This window comes from Myotis daubentonii, chromosome 18, assembly GCF_963259705.1.
Source record: "Myotis daubentonii chromosome 18, mMyoDau2.1, whole genome shotgun sequence".
Classification (NCBI taxonomy): domain Eukaryota; kingdom Metazoa; phylum Chordata; class Mammalia; order Chiroptera; family Vespertilionidae; genus Myotis; species Myotis daubentonii.
The window spans coordinates 11,410,375-11,429,268 of record NC_081857.1 but is presented as its reverse complement, the minus strand read 5'-3'; the positions used below and the strand labels follow the sequence as shown (position 1 = coordinate 11,429,268).

Genomic DNA, 18,894 nt, shown 5'->3' with positions numbered 1-18,894 from the left:
AACTCTCTTTCTCTCTCCTTTCCTCTCTGTAAAAAAATCAATAAAATATATTTAAAAATAAATTGTTGGCTTTCATCTTGGTTTTTAAATTTTAAGTAAACATCATAAAACCATAAATACCAAAATGTTTAAAAGTATATTTGCTTTCAAAGGTGTTTCAAAGCTACCAAGAATTACTAAAAATCAGAAATTTCAAAGCATAATCTTGGTTTATGCTCCAGGATTTACTTTAAGTTTTTCATTAAATTGTTAATTATTTAATTAAAATTTAAGTTTGATCAAAGTTTAAAATCCCTATTCTCCTTAGAAGATATGTATTTGTACGCTTTTTTTTTCTCTTGTAAGCCTAGCCTTTTCTTGTTTTTTTAATCATCACCTGAGGGTATGTTTTTATTGATTGTGAAAAAGAGGGAGAGTGAGAGGGGGAGGGAGGGGGCAAGAGAGGAAGAGAGAGAGAGAGAGAGAGAGAGAGAGAGAGAGAGAGAGAGAGAGAGAGAGAGAGAGATCTGCTGGTTGCCTTCCATATGTGCCCAAACTGGGGATCGAACCAGCAACACAGGCACATGCCCTAACTGAGAATCAAATCTACATATGGGACTACACTCTACCAACAGTGTCACCTGGTCAGGTGCTTCTCCATTTTTATAAACAAAATGGCAAATAAAGTTAATGAGGTACCTTGTAAATATTACCCTTCTCTGTCCCTTTAACTTTAATCCATCAGTTTACTACAGCCTAGAAAAATTAAGAGAACATAAGAGGGAAATCAAATCGTGTTGCTTCTAATTTCCCAGTTTAAATTGTATAAATAAAAATTCTAAATGAAATCAAATTGGCCATTTGAATACGACATCTACATAGCTTCTTAGAAAATTCCTGTTCTGCAGACAAATGGAAGCTTTCTTCCTAAAAATTCCAGTGGACAGACTTTAAAGTCTCCACAATGAACTATTTGAAATTTAATCCTGGCCACTAGCTCACTTTAGGAAATAGGTATATCTAGAATTGGGAAGGCCCGATCATGGTCCATGATTTGCTGCAGAACTTAAACCTCAAACCTCACACACAAAAAAACAACTTTCTTACAGTCATAATAACTAAATTATTATGCACAGATTATTCCTGTTGCAATGATGCGAAAGGCAGCTGAAACTGATTTTAGTAAAGAACTTTATTTCAGATGGCGCACTAATGTAGCACATTTTAAAAATAGAGAGTAAGCAATACAAACAAAAGTAGCACAAAAGTATGTCAAGAGTGAGAAAGACCAATACATGAGAATAAATGTTTAATTTACCCTTACTTTGCTCTGTGAAGACACTTGATCACGGAGATGAAAATTACTGCAATGCCAACAACTGTAAGGAACCAGAAAATAAATGACATGTAACTCTGAAAAAATAATTTCCAAGATTCAAGCTCTAGAAGAAGAAATTACTGTCAGTTACATTTCAGTGCTCAAAAGTGTTATTTTTTAAGCACATATACATTTATATTCCATCTGGATTTTTCACTATCTAAGTGCAATTCCCTGGAATCACTTAACTAGTCCACAGTAAGTCAGAGAAGTGTCCTGTTTAGTTTAGAAAATTACCCATATTTGAGATGAAAAGTCATATGACTAATCATCTTGGAAAAAAAGTATTATTTCGGGTTTGTTATTAAGTGGACATATAGAAAACTGTATAAATGAATATACAATCACCAACAACAGGTGTATATCGTACGAAAGGTCCATTTTTTCTACACTGGTTTAATTTCAAGCTATAAAACCTATAAAAACTGAAAATCATCAGAAAAGAATGCACTCTATGTAATAGAAAAGAATGTAATATTTTGATTTCAATGGTGTTTAAGTGTGAGATACTTACATATAGTAAGACTAAATAGAGCAATGGTTCCTGGTGCTGAGAAAAAAAAAAAGTAGTTTTAAAGATATTGAGCAAGTATGGGTCCCAGATAGCAGTTTTTTGTTTGTTTGTTTGTTTGTTTTGTTTGTTTGTTTACTTTTGATCTGATTATCTAAAAACTACAGAAAAAAGGAATCGTTCTAGTATTAACATGACTGCTAGTATATCCAAATCGCTTTGCTCAAAGAACACGTCAAATAGATTCTGGCTATAGGATGTGCCTTGTGAAACTCTTAATAGGAACCTCACTTGTCATTGTTTTGTGCTATCGTTACCACACCAGGTTATTTAGTAAAGGTTAATAGGATAACTAAAATTCTCAAGATTAGAGAAAATTACTTGCATGCGTCTATACATACTATCACATTTGTTATGGTATCTGCAATACTAAAGTAACTATAAATGTCAATTATTCCTAATAATTTATGACATCTTGTTTTTTCTCTGTCTACAAATAATTGGAACATAATATATTCATGTAGAACTCTAAGGTCTCATAATAAAGAATTATTAAGAACTAAACTAATGCCCTAGCAGGTTTGGCTCAGTGGATAGAGCGTCGGCCAGTGGACTGAAGGGTCCTGGGTTTGATTCCAGTCAAGGGCCCGTACCTCGGTTGCAGGCTCCTCCCCAGCCCAGGCCCTGGTCAGGGCTCCCGCAGCAGGCAACCAAGGGATGTGTTTCACATTGATTTTTCTCTCTATCTTTGCCTCTCTCTTTCACTCTCCAAAAAAAAATCAATGAAAAAATATCCTCGGGTGAGGATTTAATAAAAGAAGAAGAAAGAAACTAATACCTAATTCCACAATCTCTTCAGATGATGATACTTCACGAAGGTTAAGATATCCTAGAAAAAAATTGAAATAAAGAAAAGAGAAAAGATTAAACTCCTAAATATCAACAACAAAAATCCCAACCCAATTCAAAACTGAGCAAAGGACCTGAATGACATTTCTCCACAGAATAGATACAAATAGTGAATAAGTGCATAAAAAGATGTGTACATATCACTAATCAGGGGGAAATGCAAATAAAAACCACAATGAGATACTACTTCACATATTTTACCTACCAGGTATTAGGATGGCTATTATCAAAAAACAGAAAAGAACATGTGTTGGCCAAGAGGTAAAGAAATTAGGATCTTTGTGCATTGCTGGTGGGAATATAAGATGGTGCAACTTCTGTGGGAGACTAGAGCACCTATGAATTTAGAACACCTATGAGTTTAGTGTGTGATAAAACAGTTGGAGAGAAGACAATCCATTCCATAGACGGTGCAACTTAGCCACTGAATGGGGGTGGGTGAAGTGGAGAAGAAACCAATCTGATCCCATATTCCATAATGAATTTCAGATATATCAATGATTTAAATGCAAAACAATGAAATCAGAACCCATGGTTGAGGTGTTTATATAACTTGAAGACTTAAAGCTTTTAATAAGGAAGACACAATACTCAGAGCCATTAGGGAATAGTTCAATACATTCAACTCTTCTGCACATATAACTGTCCATTCTAGGAGAATAGCTAAATAAAATGTAGCATACATTAAAGTTGTCACTAAAAAGGATGAGAATAAATCTAAATACAACCCCAATCTAAGATAGTAAGTGTAAAATGTGAGAGTTTTAGAAAAATATGAACAACATAAGTCTATTTCTGGTTAAGAAAAATGAAAAAAAAGGCAAAATATGTATAACCAGTCATATAAGGATATGATGTGTCCTTATATGAAATGGATAAAAAGAGACTTCAATTATGAACCGTGATTAACTCAGAAAATGGACTAGAGAAAGAGATGAACTAATTTTTTACTCGGTATCCTTTTGTAATATTTGAAAATTTACAAAAATACATTTGTATATTCCTCATAACAAAGTTATAAAAAGAAATCTATATCCAATAACATCTAAAAAGAAAATGAACTAGTAAAATTAGGCCATTACAATCTGGAAAAAAATGTTTACTATATATTAAAAGGTCTTTAATTTATAATGGGTTCTCACAATTAACAAAAATAATATTTTAGAAACCCAACAGAAAACTGAGGGAAGGATATGAGTAAATGAATGTGGATAAAAATGATTTAGTCTCATTAATTATTAAATAAATGCAAATTAAAACAAGACATGACTTTTCACCCATCAGCCCACAAAGTTCTTACCAATATGAGGAGGATAAAGAGTTAATGAACAAACTACTAAGCACAATAGTGGCAGACACATAGATAGAGAGCCGGGGAAAGTGCAAAGGGGAGAAGGTGGAGGGATTGAACAAAAACAAAAAACAAAAAAGAGAGAGAGAGAACTCATGGACATGGGCAAGAGTGTGGTGATGGAGTGGGGAAGGGGAGCGGGTGGAGGTGGAGGTGAAAGAGGGCAGAGAGGGAATAAATGGTGATGGGAGGGGAAAAATTAAAATAAAAATGTTACTGAACCTAGATAGCTTGTAACTGGTGGCTTGGTTGGATGAGTAGACTTGGAACCTGGAAAAATAAATTTTATTCCATTCATCAGTCTTATTAATAAAATTATGGATTTAACATGATTTTTTATTTTTTAAAAAAGATTAGCTATTCCTCAAAATTAAAAATATGTGTACTTTCCAAACTTTGCATAGTACTAAGTAGTTTAAGTGGAACCAATTTAAGCTGTATTATCACCCAGTTGGGAAGACATTAAATCATTTTTACATGTAAGTAAATACTTTTGAAGTTTAAATAACTTGCCCAAGTGTACATGCCTGCGCATATCTATGGACTATGGCAAGTAATTTTAGAATCAGTAAGAATAACAACTAAAATGGCTATACGTATGTTCTTCCCCCTTTTATTACTAAAAGTTATAAATTAGTGTAAACAACATGAATTTAAAGGATTTTTGTAAAATATAAGGAAGATGTTACTAAATATGAATGACTCAAAATAAGAGGCTTTGACATTGAAAAACATAACAATGTAGGATCAATCACTTGGAAATTATCCCTTTCTTTTCATTTGTGTGAATTATGACTTTCATTCTGATTTAGGTAAAAATTCCCATGATTCATTCCATTTATTTTGGAAAAAGTGGTAGCTAACCATAACATAACAGTACTGAACAAGAGGAACTTACAGACCTATGTGATGTACAGAATGTGCTAAGAACTCTATGAACACATACAAAATCACAACAGCAAAATTCTGTATGAACTTTATGTCATACATCCGTCATGAATATGAAAAGATAATTAATTACTAAAATTGCTTCTTTTCAGTTATTCTTTATCATTGATATTTAATGTCAAAGAAAGAAAACCTTAAAAAAACAAGAAGGAAAATGATATAATATGTACCTCTAATACACCTGGGCATCGCAGGCTCCCAAGTACTGTTTCCACCGCAGAACACTGGGTTGCTGCCATTAAGGTAGAAACCCTTCCGGCATCTAAATGCAACCTCATCATGGTAGGAAAAATTTGTTTTCATTTCTGTTACTGGTTTTCCATGTTTGACTACTGGCGGTTTACATTGGACCACTAAAAAGTAAAGAAATTTCAGCATTAATAGAAAGTTGTTTTACCATAGCACCAAAAAAAAAAAAAAAAAAAAAATAGTGCCAAGTAGCAATTTCCAGCGGGAAGAGACAAGGAGTGAAAGGCAAGATATAAATATTTTTAAAAAGACTTTTTTGTGCATTTTCATTCCAGGTAAACAGATTTAGAGAAATCTGATAACTGTTTTTCCACCTGAAACAGTCAATATAGTTTATTGGTTTCTTACATTTTTTAAATCCTCACCTGAAGATATTTCTCCATTGATTTTTAGAGACAGTGGAAGAGAGAGGGAAATACAGAAACAAATATCGATGTAAGAGAAACACATAGACTTGTTGCCTCCTGCACGAGCCCTAACCAGGGCCCGGGCTGGGGAAGAGCCTGCAACCGAGGTACATGCCCTTGACCAGAATCAAATCTAGAACCCTTCAGTCCGCAGGCCGATGCTCTATCCACTGAGCCAAACCGGCTAGGGCCATACTTATTTTTTTCTACTGCAAAATTTGAAAAAAGTCTACCAGATATAAATTCTGAGTATGTTCAAATGCAACTTTTGATACTCTAGCTCTAGAGATTTTTTCAAATTTCATGTTGACACTGATTATTATACCTTGTCTTTTTAGAAAACTCTTGTTGGAAGGAAATAGTTGAGGTAAAATTTAAAAGCTTCAAAGAAGCTAGCCATGCAACGATATGCAAAGAAAAAGTTCTTTTTTAAAAATATTAAATCTTTATTGTTCAGATTATTACAGTTATTCCTCTTTATTCCCCACATAGCTCCCTTCCACCCGGTTCCCACCCCACCCTCTGCTCTTACCCCACCCCCACTGTCCTCATCCATAGGTGTACGATTTTTGTCCACTCTCTTCCCACACACCCCACACCCCTTTATCCCCTGAGAATAGTCAATCCACACCCTTTCTATGCCTCAGATTCTATTATATTCACCAGTTCATTCTGTTCATCAGATTATTTATTCACTTGATTCTTAGATTCACTTGTTGATAGATGCATATTTGTTGTTCATAATTTGTATCTTTACCTTTTTCTTCTTCTTCCTCTTCTTAAAGGATACCTTTCAGCATTTCATATAATACTGGTTTGGTGGTGATGAACTCCTTTAGCTTTTTCTTATCTGTGACGCTCTTTATCTGACCTTCAATTCTGAATGATAGCTTTGCTGGGTAAAGTAATCTTGGTTGTAAGTTCTTGCTACTCATCACTTTGAATATTTCTTGCCACTCCCTTCTGGCCTGCAAAGTTTCTGTTGAGAAATCAGCTGACAGTCGTATGGGTACTCCCTTGTAGGTAACTGACTGTTTTTCTCTTGCTGCTTTTAAGATTCTCTCTTTGTCTTTTGCTCTTGGCATTTTAATTATGATGTGTCTTGGTGTGGTCCTCTTTGGATTCCTTTTGTTTGGGGTTCTCTGCGCTTCCTGGACCTGTAGGTCTATTTCTTTCACCAGGTAGAGGAAGTTTTCTGTCATTATTTCTTCAAATAGGTTTTCAAATAGCTCTTCTTCTGGCACCCCTATAATTCGGATATAGTACGCTTGAAGTTGTCCCAGAGGCTACTTACACTATCTTCATATTTTTGGATTCTTTTTTCTTTTTGCTTTTCTGGTTGGGTGTTTTTTGCTTCTTCATATTTAAAATCTTTGACTTGATTCTTGCGATCCTCTAGTCTGCTGTTGGAGCTCTGTATAATATTATTTATTTCAGTCAGTGTATGCTTAATTTCTAGTTAGTCCTTTTTCATAACCTCGAGGGTCTCACTAGATTTCTTGAGGGTCTCACTAAGTTTATCGGCGGTCTCACTAGACTCATTGAGGGTCTTACTAAATTTATCGGCAGTTTCTAAAAAATTCTTGAAAAACCTTATAAGTGTGGTTTTGAACTCTATATCCAGTAGTTTGCTTTCCTCCATTTCTGTCATTTGTGACCTGTTTCTTTGTCTCTGCATTTTTTATGCTTCCCTGTGTTGATAGAGTGGCTTTCTGTGCTAGGTGTCCTATAGGGCCCAGTGGCTCAGCCTCCCCAATTACCTGAGGTGAACACTCTTTGTGCACCCCTTTGTGGGCTTTGTGCACAGTCTTGTTGTAGTTAAGCCTTGATTGTTGTAGTTATCACTGGGAGGAATTGAACTCCAGGCCAATTGGCTGTGAGAATCAGCTGTGTATGCAGTGGGAGAACTATGCTGGAGACACCCTTCTGGGGCAAGACTTGCTTCAGTGGGGCTTTGGTGCTCACTGAGTCTGCCCCCTGAGTGTGTCCCTTATGGATCTGAGGAGTTGTAATCTGGATGGTCCCACTCTGACCACTGGGTACACTGGCTCTTGGATCTTTAAGGAGGTGCTAATTTAGCCTCTGCCTGAGGCTACCTAGCAGGAGCCCAGCTGTGAAGCAATGCAAGCTGCTGTGTGGCCTTGGGCCTTCTTTTGGATGTTCTGGCTTTCTCTGACCCAGCTGCAGTTTGTTAGGTAATTTTCAGATTGTAAAGGGCCAGGCCTTTCATATGCAAAAGCCTCTACGCACAGCTTGGGTGGGGTGGGGTCTCAGGGGATCAACAGGGCGGAGCAAGCAGCTATGGCTACTCTTCAGTCCTGCCCTAAGAGGCCCCGCTTCTCAGTGTCCCGGTAATCGCTGCAAGCACCTCTGAGAGAAAGCCGCCCTCAAGTTCCGACCAATGCCAGTTAGTCCAGTTTCTCCCCATATGTGTCTGGGTCCCCAGAGACTCACCCGGAACTGGAGTTCAGAGCAGTCAGGAGCTTGAGACTCCCTCCTGATTGAAAAAGACAACCGTGTCCTCAGTTTCCAGCCCTTTCCATGTGCACCGCGTCCTCAGCTGCCAGCCCTTTCCATGTGCACCGCGTCCTCAGCTGCCAGCCCTTTCCACATGCGCCGTGTCCTCAGCTGCCAGCCCTTTCCACGCGCCTCCGTACCTCTGCACTTTACTTCCACACCTCCTCTGAGTCTCAGTGTGCTTTTCTCTTTCCTTCTAGTTGTAGAATTTCCACTCAGCCAACCTTCCTGTGGTTCTGGATGATGTTCGTTTTGTCTTTTAGTTGTATTTTTGAAGTGGTTGTGCAAGGCAGCAATTTCAGGTGTTTACCTATGCCGCCCTCTTGGTTTCTCCCCCAAAGAAAAAGTTCTCAGGGGGCAACCACATATATGATCTGGGATATTCAAGAAATAGAAAGGCCAACGAAGTTACAGCCATGTTTTCCAAATATATTAGACTGCAACCCAGAGATTACTTTTTTTTAAGGCTGTAAAACCATTACATAAGCACACAGGACTGATATAAAGTTAAAAGTTAATACTAGACTTCATACTAGGGTACTCTGGTATTTCTCGTTCTACTCTATTTCTCAAGGAGAAAAGTTCTGGTCATGACCTTCTAGATAGATTTCAGAATCCAGTAATGGGTTTGGAAGAATTTGGAAACAACACACACACACACACACACACACACACACACACACACACCACTGAGCTGGGTAGTAAGTATCAGAGAACATTTTACAAGATTAAATCTGAGCCATACATAAAGGGCCCATTATGCACAGCCTTTTATATCTTTTCAATTTTATTGATTTTTAGCTTTATTATCCCCTGTCTCCTTGTTTTAAGTTTAATTTGCATTTCTTTCTTAGTTTTTTAAGGTGAAAGTGTCCAGATTATCGATTTGAGATATGTTTTCTACTGTATTGTACACTATAAATTTTTCTCAAAGCAATGCTTTTGCTGTGTCACACAAATGTTGATATTTTTATATGTTGTGTATTCATTTTTATTGAATTCAAAACACTGTCTAATTTTTCTTGTGATTTCTTCTTTGACTCAATGGTTCGTTAGATCATATTTGTTTTACCTGGTTGCCAAATACCGGCCATGCACTGATTGACAACAGGAATAACGTTCTGAGAATTGTGGACATCATAGAGTGTACTTGTAAAATCTGACCTAGATGGTGTAGCCTACTATTTTTATCGTAAGAGCTATACTTACAATATAGCTCTTTTTGACAGCACAGTAGGTTTGTTTACACCAGCATCATCACAAACACATGAATACTGTGTTGTGCTATGACATCCTGACAGCTATCACAGGATTTTCTAGGTGACAGCAATTTTTCAGCCCCATTATAATCTTATGAGACTATCATCGTATATGTAGCCCATCACTGACTGAAATGTCATTATGAGATATATGACTGAATTTGAGATTTTAAAAATTATCTCTGTTTTGATTCTAAATTTATTTCATTATGACCAGAGAATGTACTCTGTTTCAATTATGTTAAACTTTAAAAAATTATGTTGTTTCCCAGAATATGGTCTACCTTATAGAACATCCCATACCCACTAGTAAAGAGTAAATATTTTGTTGATATTCAGTGGTCCCTTTCCTACAAAAGTCAAATCCCCTTCATTGTCTCCCATTTTTGGTTACTTTCTAGCGCCTTAAACATTGTTTTTCCAACTCTGTGTGTACAGAGTTTATCATTAGTATCAGTAAGAGTTAGCCTTTTATAATTTACTCTCCCACTACCTATTGCTATATCTCTTGGATGATAATATAAAAAAAGGTCTTAATTTTAAGCCATTGTGTGTTACTTTTTGTTTTTTTCAAGCACAAAAAAAAATCCTAAGTTATCCATTTACACAGTAGTTCACATTATATAAACTGGAATGCCAAGAGCATGTTGAGGGTGGGGAATTCTACAACTGAACTATTTTTTATTCGACTTGACAAATAATAAGTTAAATTAAAATTTAACAGGAGGAGGAAGCACATATGATTGCTTGCTTACTTATAGGTAAACACTCTACAAAGTTTTTTCACTGTATTTACCAATGAAGAAGGAAATATCTTTACCTTTACATTGAGGAGGGTCACTACTCCATTTGCCAGGCCCAGAACAAGTAAGCGTGCTCTCTCCAATAAGTGAATACTCCTGAGTCCCATTTGAAGGGTCACAAGTGTAAGTCACTACTTCATTAAATTCAAATTCAACCCTCCAGCTATCCGTGTATTTCCCATTACTTATTTTTCCGGGTGCTCCACACAAAATCTCTTAAAAAGAGGGGGGAAAGAGGAAATGAGAAGAAAAAGGAAAGAAGTAGAGAGTAAGACAACATTTAGTAAAACAAATTCACTAACATCTGATTTCTACAGTCTAGTTGTGAATCCAATATCCCTTTAGAATGTCTCTATGAGAAAGTGTTATTACCCCAAAGTCAAATCATGTAGAAATGAACTTTCAAAAGAAAACCAATTTTATTGAAATGTCTATATGAAATCTCTATATTTATCTATAAGGCTATGTTAAGTTTTGCTCTAGTCATCATAAGAGTTGCTGAAAATTAAAAGATATGGTTAAAGATAAAATTCACTGCTAGTTGAGAAATGCTTTATAATTTATAAGAATATAAATATATCTATTTGCCAGGTCATTGTTTCACAATTATACTGATATTGTCTTTTTTTTTTTACTTTCAACCTTACGAGTACAGTGAAATTTTCCAGAAGCTACTGAATGTGTTATTTTACCACAGAGTGAATTTAAGTGTCTTCCTTTAAGCCAGATTTTGAAGGCATTTATAAAAGTGTAAAACAATCCCACTATTCTAACTCTTTTGGGCATCTTTTATTTTTTATAAAAAAAAATACATTGTATATTTTAATAAATGTTGAATCACTATGTTGTATGCATGAAACTAAGATACTATTGTATGTCAACTATACTTTTAAAAAAGCAGCATGAGTGGGTCCCAAGGCCAAAAATATTGAGAATTGCTGGTCTAAATTCTAAAGTGAAAATTTACTTACTTTCACATGTTGGGATATCATGGTCCCAAAGCACCTTGTCTCCGGAAAGTTTACAAGTTAGAACTGGCTCACCTTTCAAGTAAAAACTAAATGGGAAAAAAAGTTACTGTTCTCTTTACCAGTTAACAAGGTGTACATAATAAAGAGGAAATTTCATATAGTTGTTTTCTGCAATACAGACAAAAGAAATCAAAAAGAAATAGCAGCCTTAAAAGACACACTAAATCAGATGGATTTAATTGGTATATACAGGGCATTTCATTCCCAAAGCTGCAAAATATATATTCTTCTCAAGTGCACATGGATCTTTCTCAAAGCTAGACCACATGTTAGGACACAAAATAAGTCGTAACAAATTCAAGAAGATTGGAAAAATACCAAACATCATCTCAGATCACAGTGGCATGAAACTAGAAATCAACTACAGTAAAAACACTCCAAAACAGACAAACACATGGAGACTACATAGCATGTTACTAAACAACGAATGGGTTACAAATAAGATCAAGAAATAAATAAATAAAAACTTCCTGGAAAGAAATGAAAATGAACACACAATCCAAAACCTATGAGACACAGCGAAAGCAGTCCTGAGAGGGAAGTTCATAGCATTATAGGCCTACCCCAAGAAACAAGAAAAAGCTAAAATAATCTAACACTCCAACTAAAATAATTAGAAATAGGACAACAAGGAAAGCCCAGAGTCACTGGAAGGAAGGAAATAATAAAGATCAGGGTGGAAATAAATGACATAGAAACTAATATATATATATATATATACATATATATATATATATATTCAAAGAAACCAAGAGCTGGCTCTTTGAAAAGATAAACAAGAATGATGAACCTTTAGCCAGACTTATCAAGAAAAAGTGAGAGAGGACCCAAATAAATAAAATCAGAAAGGAAAGAGGCTAAGTAACAACTGACATCATAGAAATACAAAGGATTGTAAGAAAATACTTTGAATAACTATTTGTCAACAAGCTGGACAACCTGAGTGAAATGGACAAGTTCCTAGAAACATATAATCTTTCAAAACTCAGTCAGGAAGAAGCAGAAAACCTGAATAGACAATAACAACTATGAAATTGAAACAGTAATAAAATAAAAAAACTCACAGCAACAAAAAGTCCTGGAATGGATGGCTTCATAGGCAGTTTTACCAAACTTTTAAAGAAAAATTAACACTTAGCTTCCTCAAACTATTCCAAAAAATTCAAGAGGCCCAGCTGGCTTGGATCAGTGGTTGAGCATTGACCTACAACCAGGAGGTCACGGTTCAATTCCCGACCAGAACATATGCTCAGGTTGTGGGCTCAATCCCCAGCAGGGGGTGTACAGGAGGCAGCCGGATGGTTGTTTGGCTGTTTGGCCTAATTAGCATATTAGCTCTTTATTATATAGGAGAGTATTGGAAGTCCTAGCCACAGTGATCACACAAGAAGTTATAAAAGACATCCAAATTGGAGGAAGTAAAACAGTCATTACTCACAGATGACATGATATTGGACATAGAAAACCCTAAAGACTACGCACACACACACACACACACACCTACAGTTAGATTTAAGAAATTAATTTGGCAAAGTAGCAGGATACAAAATTAACATCCAGAAATCAATGGCCTTTTCATACACCTATAATGAAGTGTCAGGAAAAGAAGCTAAATATAAATCCACTTACCAAATTAAATACACACACACACACACACACACACAAACACACACACTGAGTGGCCAGATTATTATGACCTGCCAGATTATGACCACCCCATCAGTACAATGAAGTGAATTAGTTATGCAAATAATAATCCTATCTAATAAAAGACAAAAAGGGTAATTGACCATACCTTCGCTACACTTCCCATTGGCTAATCAGGGCAATATGCAAATTAACAGCCAACAAAGATGGCGGCCAGCAGCCATGCAGCTGAAGAGAGCAGGAGGCTTGCTTGCTCCAATGATGGAGGAAGCCAAGGTTCCCCACCTGCCGCGGCCCAGCTCTGAGCTCAAAAGCAACAAAGTTTCAATTATAGAAGCTAAACAAACCCCAGATACCTGCTTTCAGCAGGCCGTGGCCACAGAGCTGTGAGCGAGTAGGAGCTGGCTCTCAGCTCCAGTGACCGCAACAAGGTTTCAATTATAGAAGGTAAATAAATCCCAGAGTAAAAAAAAAAAGAAAAAAGAAAAAAAGGAGAGGCTGGGAGCTTCAGTCGCCTGCCAGCCTGAAAATGGCCCTCAGCCCCTCACCCAGGCTGGCCAGGCACTCATGCGGGACCCCCACCCTGATCCAGGACACCCTTCAGGGCAAACCAGCCAGCCCCCACCCAGGCCTCTATCCTATATAGTAAAAGGGTAATATGCAAACTGACCCTAACAGCAAAAAGACTGGGAATGACTGGTCACTATGACACACACTGACCACCAGGGGGCAGACGCTCAATGCAGGAGCTGCCCTCTGGTGGTCAGGGTGCTCTCACATGGGAGGAGCTCTGCTCAGCCACAAGCCAGGCTGATGGCTGCCAGTACAGCAGTGGTGGTGGGAGCCTCTCCTGCCTCCTCAGCAGTGCTAAGGATGTCCCACTGCAGCTTAGGTCTGCTCCCCGCTGGCAAGTGGACATCCCCCGAGGGCTCCCAGGCTGCCAGAGGGATGTCTGATTGCCAGCTTAGGCCCAATCCCCTGGGGAGCAGGCCTAAGCCAGCATCTGGTCATCCCCCAAGGGGTCCCAGACTGTGAGAGGGCACAGGCCCGGCTGAGGGATCCCCCTCCCCGAGTGTACAAATTTTTGTGCACCGGGCCTCTAGTAATAATAATAATAACCTTGAGAGTATTTGCTTAGGAAGTTTTCAATATTCAGTAATTTTGGAAGTGTCAATGAAGTACTAATGGGGTGGTCATAATAATCTGGCCGGTCATAATAATCTGGCCACTCAGTGATATTTATCTGGGAATAAACTTAACCAAGGAAGTAAAAAAGCTGTACTCAGAAAACTACAGGACATTGGAAAAGGAAGTAGAGGAAGAGACAGACAAGTGGAACCATATACTGTGTTCATGAATTAACATCATTAAGAATTAACAATATCCCAACTGGTTTGGCTCAGTGGATAGAGCGTCAGCCTGCAGACTGAGGGGTCCCAGGTTTGATTCCGGTCGGGGGCACATGCCCAGGTTGCGGGCTCAGTCCCCAGCGTGGGGCATGCAGGAGGCAGCCGATCAATTATTCTCTCTCATCATTGATATTTCTATCTCTCTCTCCCTTCCTCTCTGAAATCAATAAAAATATATTTAAAAAGAGAATTAACATCATTAAAATGTCCATAATACCCAAAGCGATTTACAGATTCAACACAATCCCTATTAAAATACCAATGGCAGATGTCACAGACCTAGAAAAAATATTCCAAAAGTTTTTGTGGAACAAAAACCAACCCCAAATAGCTACAGCAATCTTGAGAAAGAAGAACAAGGTTAGAGGGATCACAATACTGGGTGTCAAAATGTACTACAAAACCATTGAAAGATCTGATAAGAGGTTAATTTCCAAAATATACAAAGAACTCATACAACTCAACACCAGCAAGACAAATAATCCAATAAAAAATGGGCAAAGAATTTGAATAGACACTTCTCCAAAGAGGACATACCATTGGCCAATAGACATGAAAAGCATCAGTAATCATCCAGACAGATGCAAATTAAAACAACAATGTGGTATCACCTCACACCTGTCAGAATCGCTACCATCAATAAATCAGCAAACAACAACTGCTGGTGAGGAAGTGGAGAAAAGGGAACCCTAGTACACTGCTGGTGGGAATGCAGACTGGTGCAGCCTCTGTGGAAAACAGTATGGAAGTTCCTCAAACAATTAAAAATGGAACTGCCATTTGACCCAGCAGTCCCACTTCTAGGAATAAATCCTAAGAAACCCAAAACACCCATCAGAAAGAATATATGCATCCCTATGTTCATAGCAGCGTTATTTACAATAGCTAAGATCTGAAAACAACCCAAGTGCCCATCAGTAGATGAGTGGATAAAAAAGCTGTAGTACATTTACACAATAGAATACTATGCAGCTGTAAAAAAAAGAATGATCTCTTACCCTTTGCTATAGCATGGATGGAGCCAGAGACTATTACGCTAAGGGAAATAAGCCAGTTAGAGAAAGACAAATACCACATGATCTCATGTATATGCGGAATCCAGTGAACAAAATAAAATGACCAACAAAATAGGTCCAGAGGCATGGAAGAATAACAGATCTCAGTGGGGAGGGTGGTAGAGGGGACAGAAAGAGATTAACCAAAGATCATATATGCATAACCCATGGACACAGACAATAGTGTGGGGAGGCCTGGGCATGGCAGGGATTGGGGGAAAATGGGGGACATCTGTAATATTGACAAAAAGAAGATAAGGAAAACAATATGGAATCGGTAACATTTACCTTATTTTCTCTAAGGAGCAACTTACCCGTAATCACAATAAAAGTGAGCTTCTTTATCCAATCCAAAGCCCCCTTGTGGGTCATATACTTTACCACTTTTCACATTTGGAGTTGGACATGCTTTTTCTAAAAGAAAATGTATACATTCATTTTTATACAAATTTCAAAACAGATGTAAAAGAAAACAAAAATTCTACACTGCTTGCCCTGGCTGGTTTGGCTCTGTGGTTAGATCATCGGCCTGCGGACTGAAGGGTCCCTGGTTCGATTCCAGCCAGGGGCACATGCCAGGGTTGCGGGCTCGATCCCCAGTGAGGGGCATGCGGGAGGCAGCCAATTGATGATTCTCTCTCATCATTGATGTTTCTATCTCTCTCTCCCTCTCCCTTCCTCTCTGAAATGAATTTAAAAAAAAAAAAAATTCTACACTGCTCTTGTCAATTCATGCAGTATTATTTTTTTGAGTTAACCATATAACATAAAGTTCTCATTTACCCAGGCAACCAACTGCCTACAAAAAAATTCCTGGAAGATTTGTGGAAGCCTAAAAATCTGTCTTGCTATCTAAACCCTAGTTTCCCATGAGAAAATCATCATTGCCATAGTGGAAAATGAATCCAAATATGTGTTTTAAAAAAAGAAAAAGGCCCTGACCGATTTGGCTCAGTGGACAGAGCATTGGCCTGCAGACTGAAGGGTCCCAGGTTCGATTCCAGTCAAGGGCATGTACCTTGGTTGCTGGCACATCCCCAGTAGGAGGTGTGCAGGAGTCAGCTGATTGATGTTTCTCTCTCATCGATGTTTCTAACTCTCTATCCCTCTCCCTTCCTCTCTGTAAAAAAATCAATAAAACATATTTAAAAAAAAGAAAAAGGAAAAGGAAACAGAACAAGCACACACACATAAAAAAGACAGGTTTTGCTTACTTACTGTAACAAGCTTCATCAACAGGGAACCATGTGCTATTTTTCTCACAAAAGGTCTTGAGGACATAATTAAATGAATAATAATATCCTGGTTTACACTCATAAAATATTTTCTCCCCAGGTAAATAGGAAGATTTAGGGGTACCCTTTAACTGCATAGACTGGTACAGTGGTGGTTCACCACAGCGACCTAAAAATAAGAAAATAAGAACATAAAAATAAAATATTTAATCTCTTTGACAACCAGGGACTGTGGCCTGACAGCAGGTGGGTAGTACAGAATAAATGGAAAGGTCCTTGGCAAGATTTTATTTTTAAAAACTATATTTTATTGATTTTTTTACAGAGAGGAAGGGAGAGGGATAGAGAGTTAGAAACATCGATAAGAGGGAAACATCAATCAGCTGCCTCCTGCACACCCCCTACTGGGGATGTGCCCGCAACTAAGGTACATGCCCTTGACCGGAATCCAACCTGGGACCCTTCAGTCCGCAGGCCGACGCTCTATCCACTGAGCCAAACCGGCTAGGGCATTGGTAAGATTTTAAAGACTTGTTCCCTGCTTTCACCCAAAGGTCCTAGGAGTGGGCCATGTGCTGCCCTTGCTTTAAATAGCATTCTATTCGCTTTTGGTTTGTTGGGGGATAAGCTGGATTTTTACTCAACAGTAAATTTAGAAAGCAAATATCAATGTTTTAGGTCTGAAAGATACACCATATAGGTATGCATCATTCCCCATTTCTTTTGGAAATTCATTTCAAAATTCAACTCTCTTCCAAGAAGTCTTTTTTCTCCCGTGTTATCCCCCTCCCCACCTCCACCCCCACCCCCAGTAATTCCTCTCCTTTTTGTTTACGTGTGGGCTTGAAAATCTTTTTTAAAAATAATGTGTTAGAACTATTATGGAAAATAACGTGGAGACAAATCAAGTGAAGTCCTAACGGGCTAAAAGAATGCAGTGGCCTCTCTCTCCTCTAAGGTTAAGGATCTAAGAAAGAAGATAGATCTACTCTGATCCCCGAGGAACCTGGATTGGTCTCACCTTAGATGGTGAGACCAGGCAAGAGAACTCTAAACAAGGCACATATTACTGTGCTTTCATTACTAACTTCCACCCGACCCTCCAAGAGAATTCCTACTCTGGAACCCACGCCCCCTCCAGGCTCCTACCGAAGGATGTGGGCAGCAGGAGCACGAGGGTCACTGAAATGACCCCCACGAAGCACCATGAAAAGGGACTCTCGGGGCGGCGGGGAGGTGCCCTGCGTGGCTCGCAAGACGCCGTCATTTTCCGGGAGGTCAGCGAACATTCGCTTTCAAGTGCGGACGCTGGACGCAACAATGGCCGGTCGGCAGCCGCAGGTGGGCGTGACCTGCGCGGAGTCAGGGGGTGGGCGGGGCCAACCCGAGCGTGGACAGGCGGCGGGGACCAGAGGTGGTACCTTAGCGAGGGAGGGGGATGCGCTGGTCCCTTGCTGGGCTCTAACCCGCCCGGGTCTGCTGGCAGCTCGGGAAAGGAAACCAGAGCTGGGGCAGCATCTCTGTGTCTTTTCCGGAGCGCTGGATGGAAGAATAAAGCGCATTGATCTGAAAATAGGAACTCAGAGCGCAGACAGTGGGCCAGCATCCCTCGGGCTCCACTTTTGTCCGGGGGCCTTCAGACTGTCCATAGTGCCAGGACCCTTGCACTATGGGTCCAAAAAAGAAAAATCATGGAGTTTCCTCTTCCTTTCAGACCAAGACAATGTCTAGATTCTGGGAGAGCATATAAGACAGTCAGTGTGAAGATGAAATATAAAATAACCACTTAGTATATTAGATTTCAAAATCCAGACACTCCATAATGACACTTAATTGAAGGAGGTATAATTAAAGAGATAGTGAATGGGAAACTCATTGAGGGAGAATTATTATTACTGTTATGTCTTTCAGTGGTGAGTGATGCAGTAACAGAAATGTTCTGTGGATCAATATTGGCACTTAATTATGAAGACAGTATCTACGGGGGTTGGCAAAAGTAGGTTTACAGTTTTTCATATGGAGAACAATACAATAATTAATAAATAATAAACTCTGTGTTTTGTGTACTCAAAAACTTTCTCATTTACTTTGAGACTTGGAAATAAGTTCTTGTGAGAAAATTTAGAAGGTAGGAAAAAATATGGAATTTGATAATCTAGTTATAGGTACTTAGTTAGATTCAAGAACTGAGGTTTTACTGGGACTT

At 38.4% G+C, this 18,894-nt stretch overlaps 1 protein-coding gene across 1 annotated transcript; it reads right to left on the bottom strand.

Moving 5' to 3' along the window:
• Positions 1-1,230: 1,230 nt before the first annotated feature.
• LOC132221250 (membrane cofactor protein-like) lies at positions 1,231-17,955 on the bottom strand. Its single transcript, XM_059675415.1, has 10 exons — positions 17,838-17,955; positions 16,672-16,857; positions 15,768-15,867; positions 11,283-11,368; positions 10,329-10,526; positions 5,247-5,429; positions 4,351-4,398; positions 2,707-2,757; positions 1,872-1,907; positions 1,231-1,358 (listed from the first exon to the last, which is right to left on the bottom strand). The coding sequence occupies exons 1-10, from the start codon at positions 17,953-17,955 to the stop codon at positions 1,300-1,302; spliced, it is 1,065 nt and encodes a 354-aa protein (XP_059531398.1). The 3' UTR covers positions 1,231-1,299.
• Between the last annotated feature and the right edge of the window lie 939 nt (positions 17,956-18,894).

Coding starts and splice junctions, on each gene's coding strand:
- LOC132221250 (XM_059675415.1), bottom strand. CDS start 17,955: ATGACGGCGTCTTGCGAGCCACGCAGGGCACCTCCCCGCCGCCCCGAG. Junction 11,369..15,767: donor CACTTTTATTGTGATTACGG/GTAAGTTGCTCC, acceptor TTTCCCATTTAG/TTTTTACTTGAAAGGTGAGC. Junction 4,399..5,246: donor GATGCCCAGGTGTATTAGAG/GTACATATTATA, acceptor TTATTTTTCCAG/GTTCCAAGTCTACTCATCCA.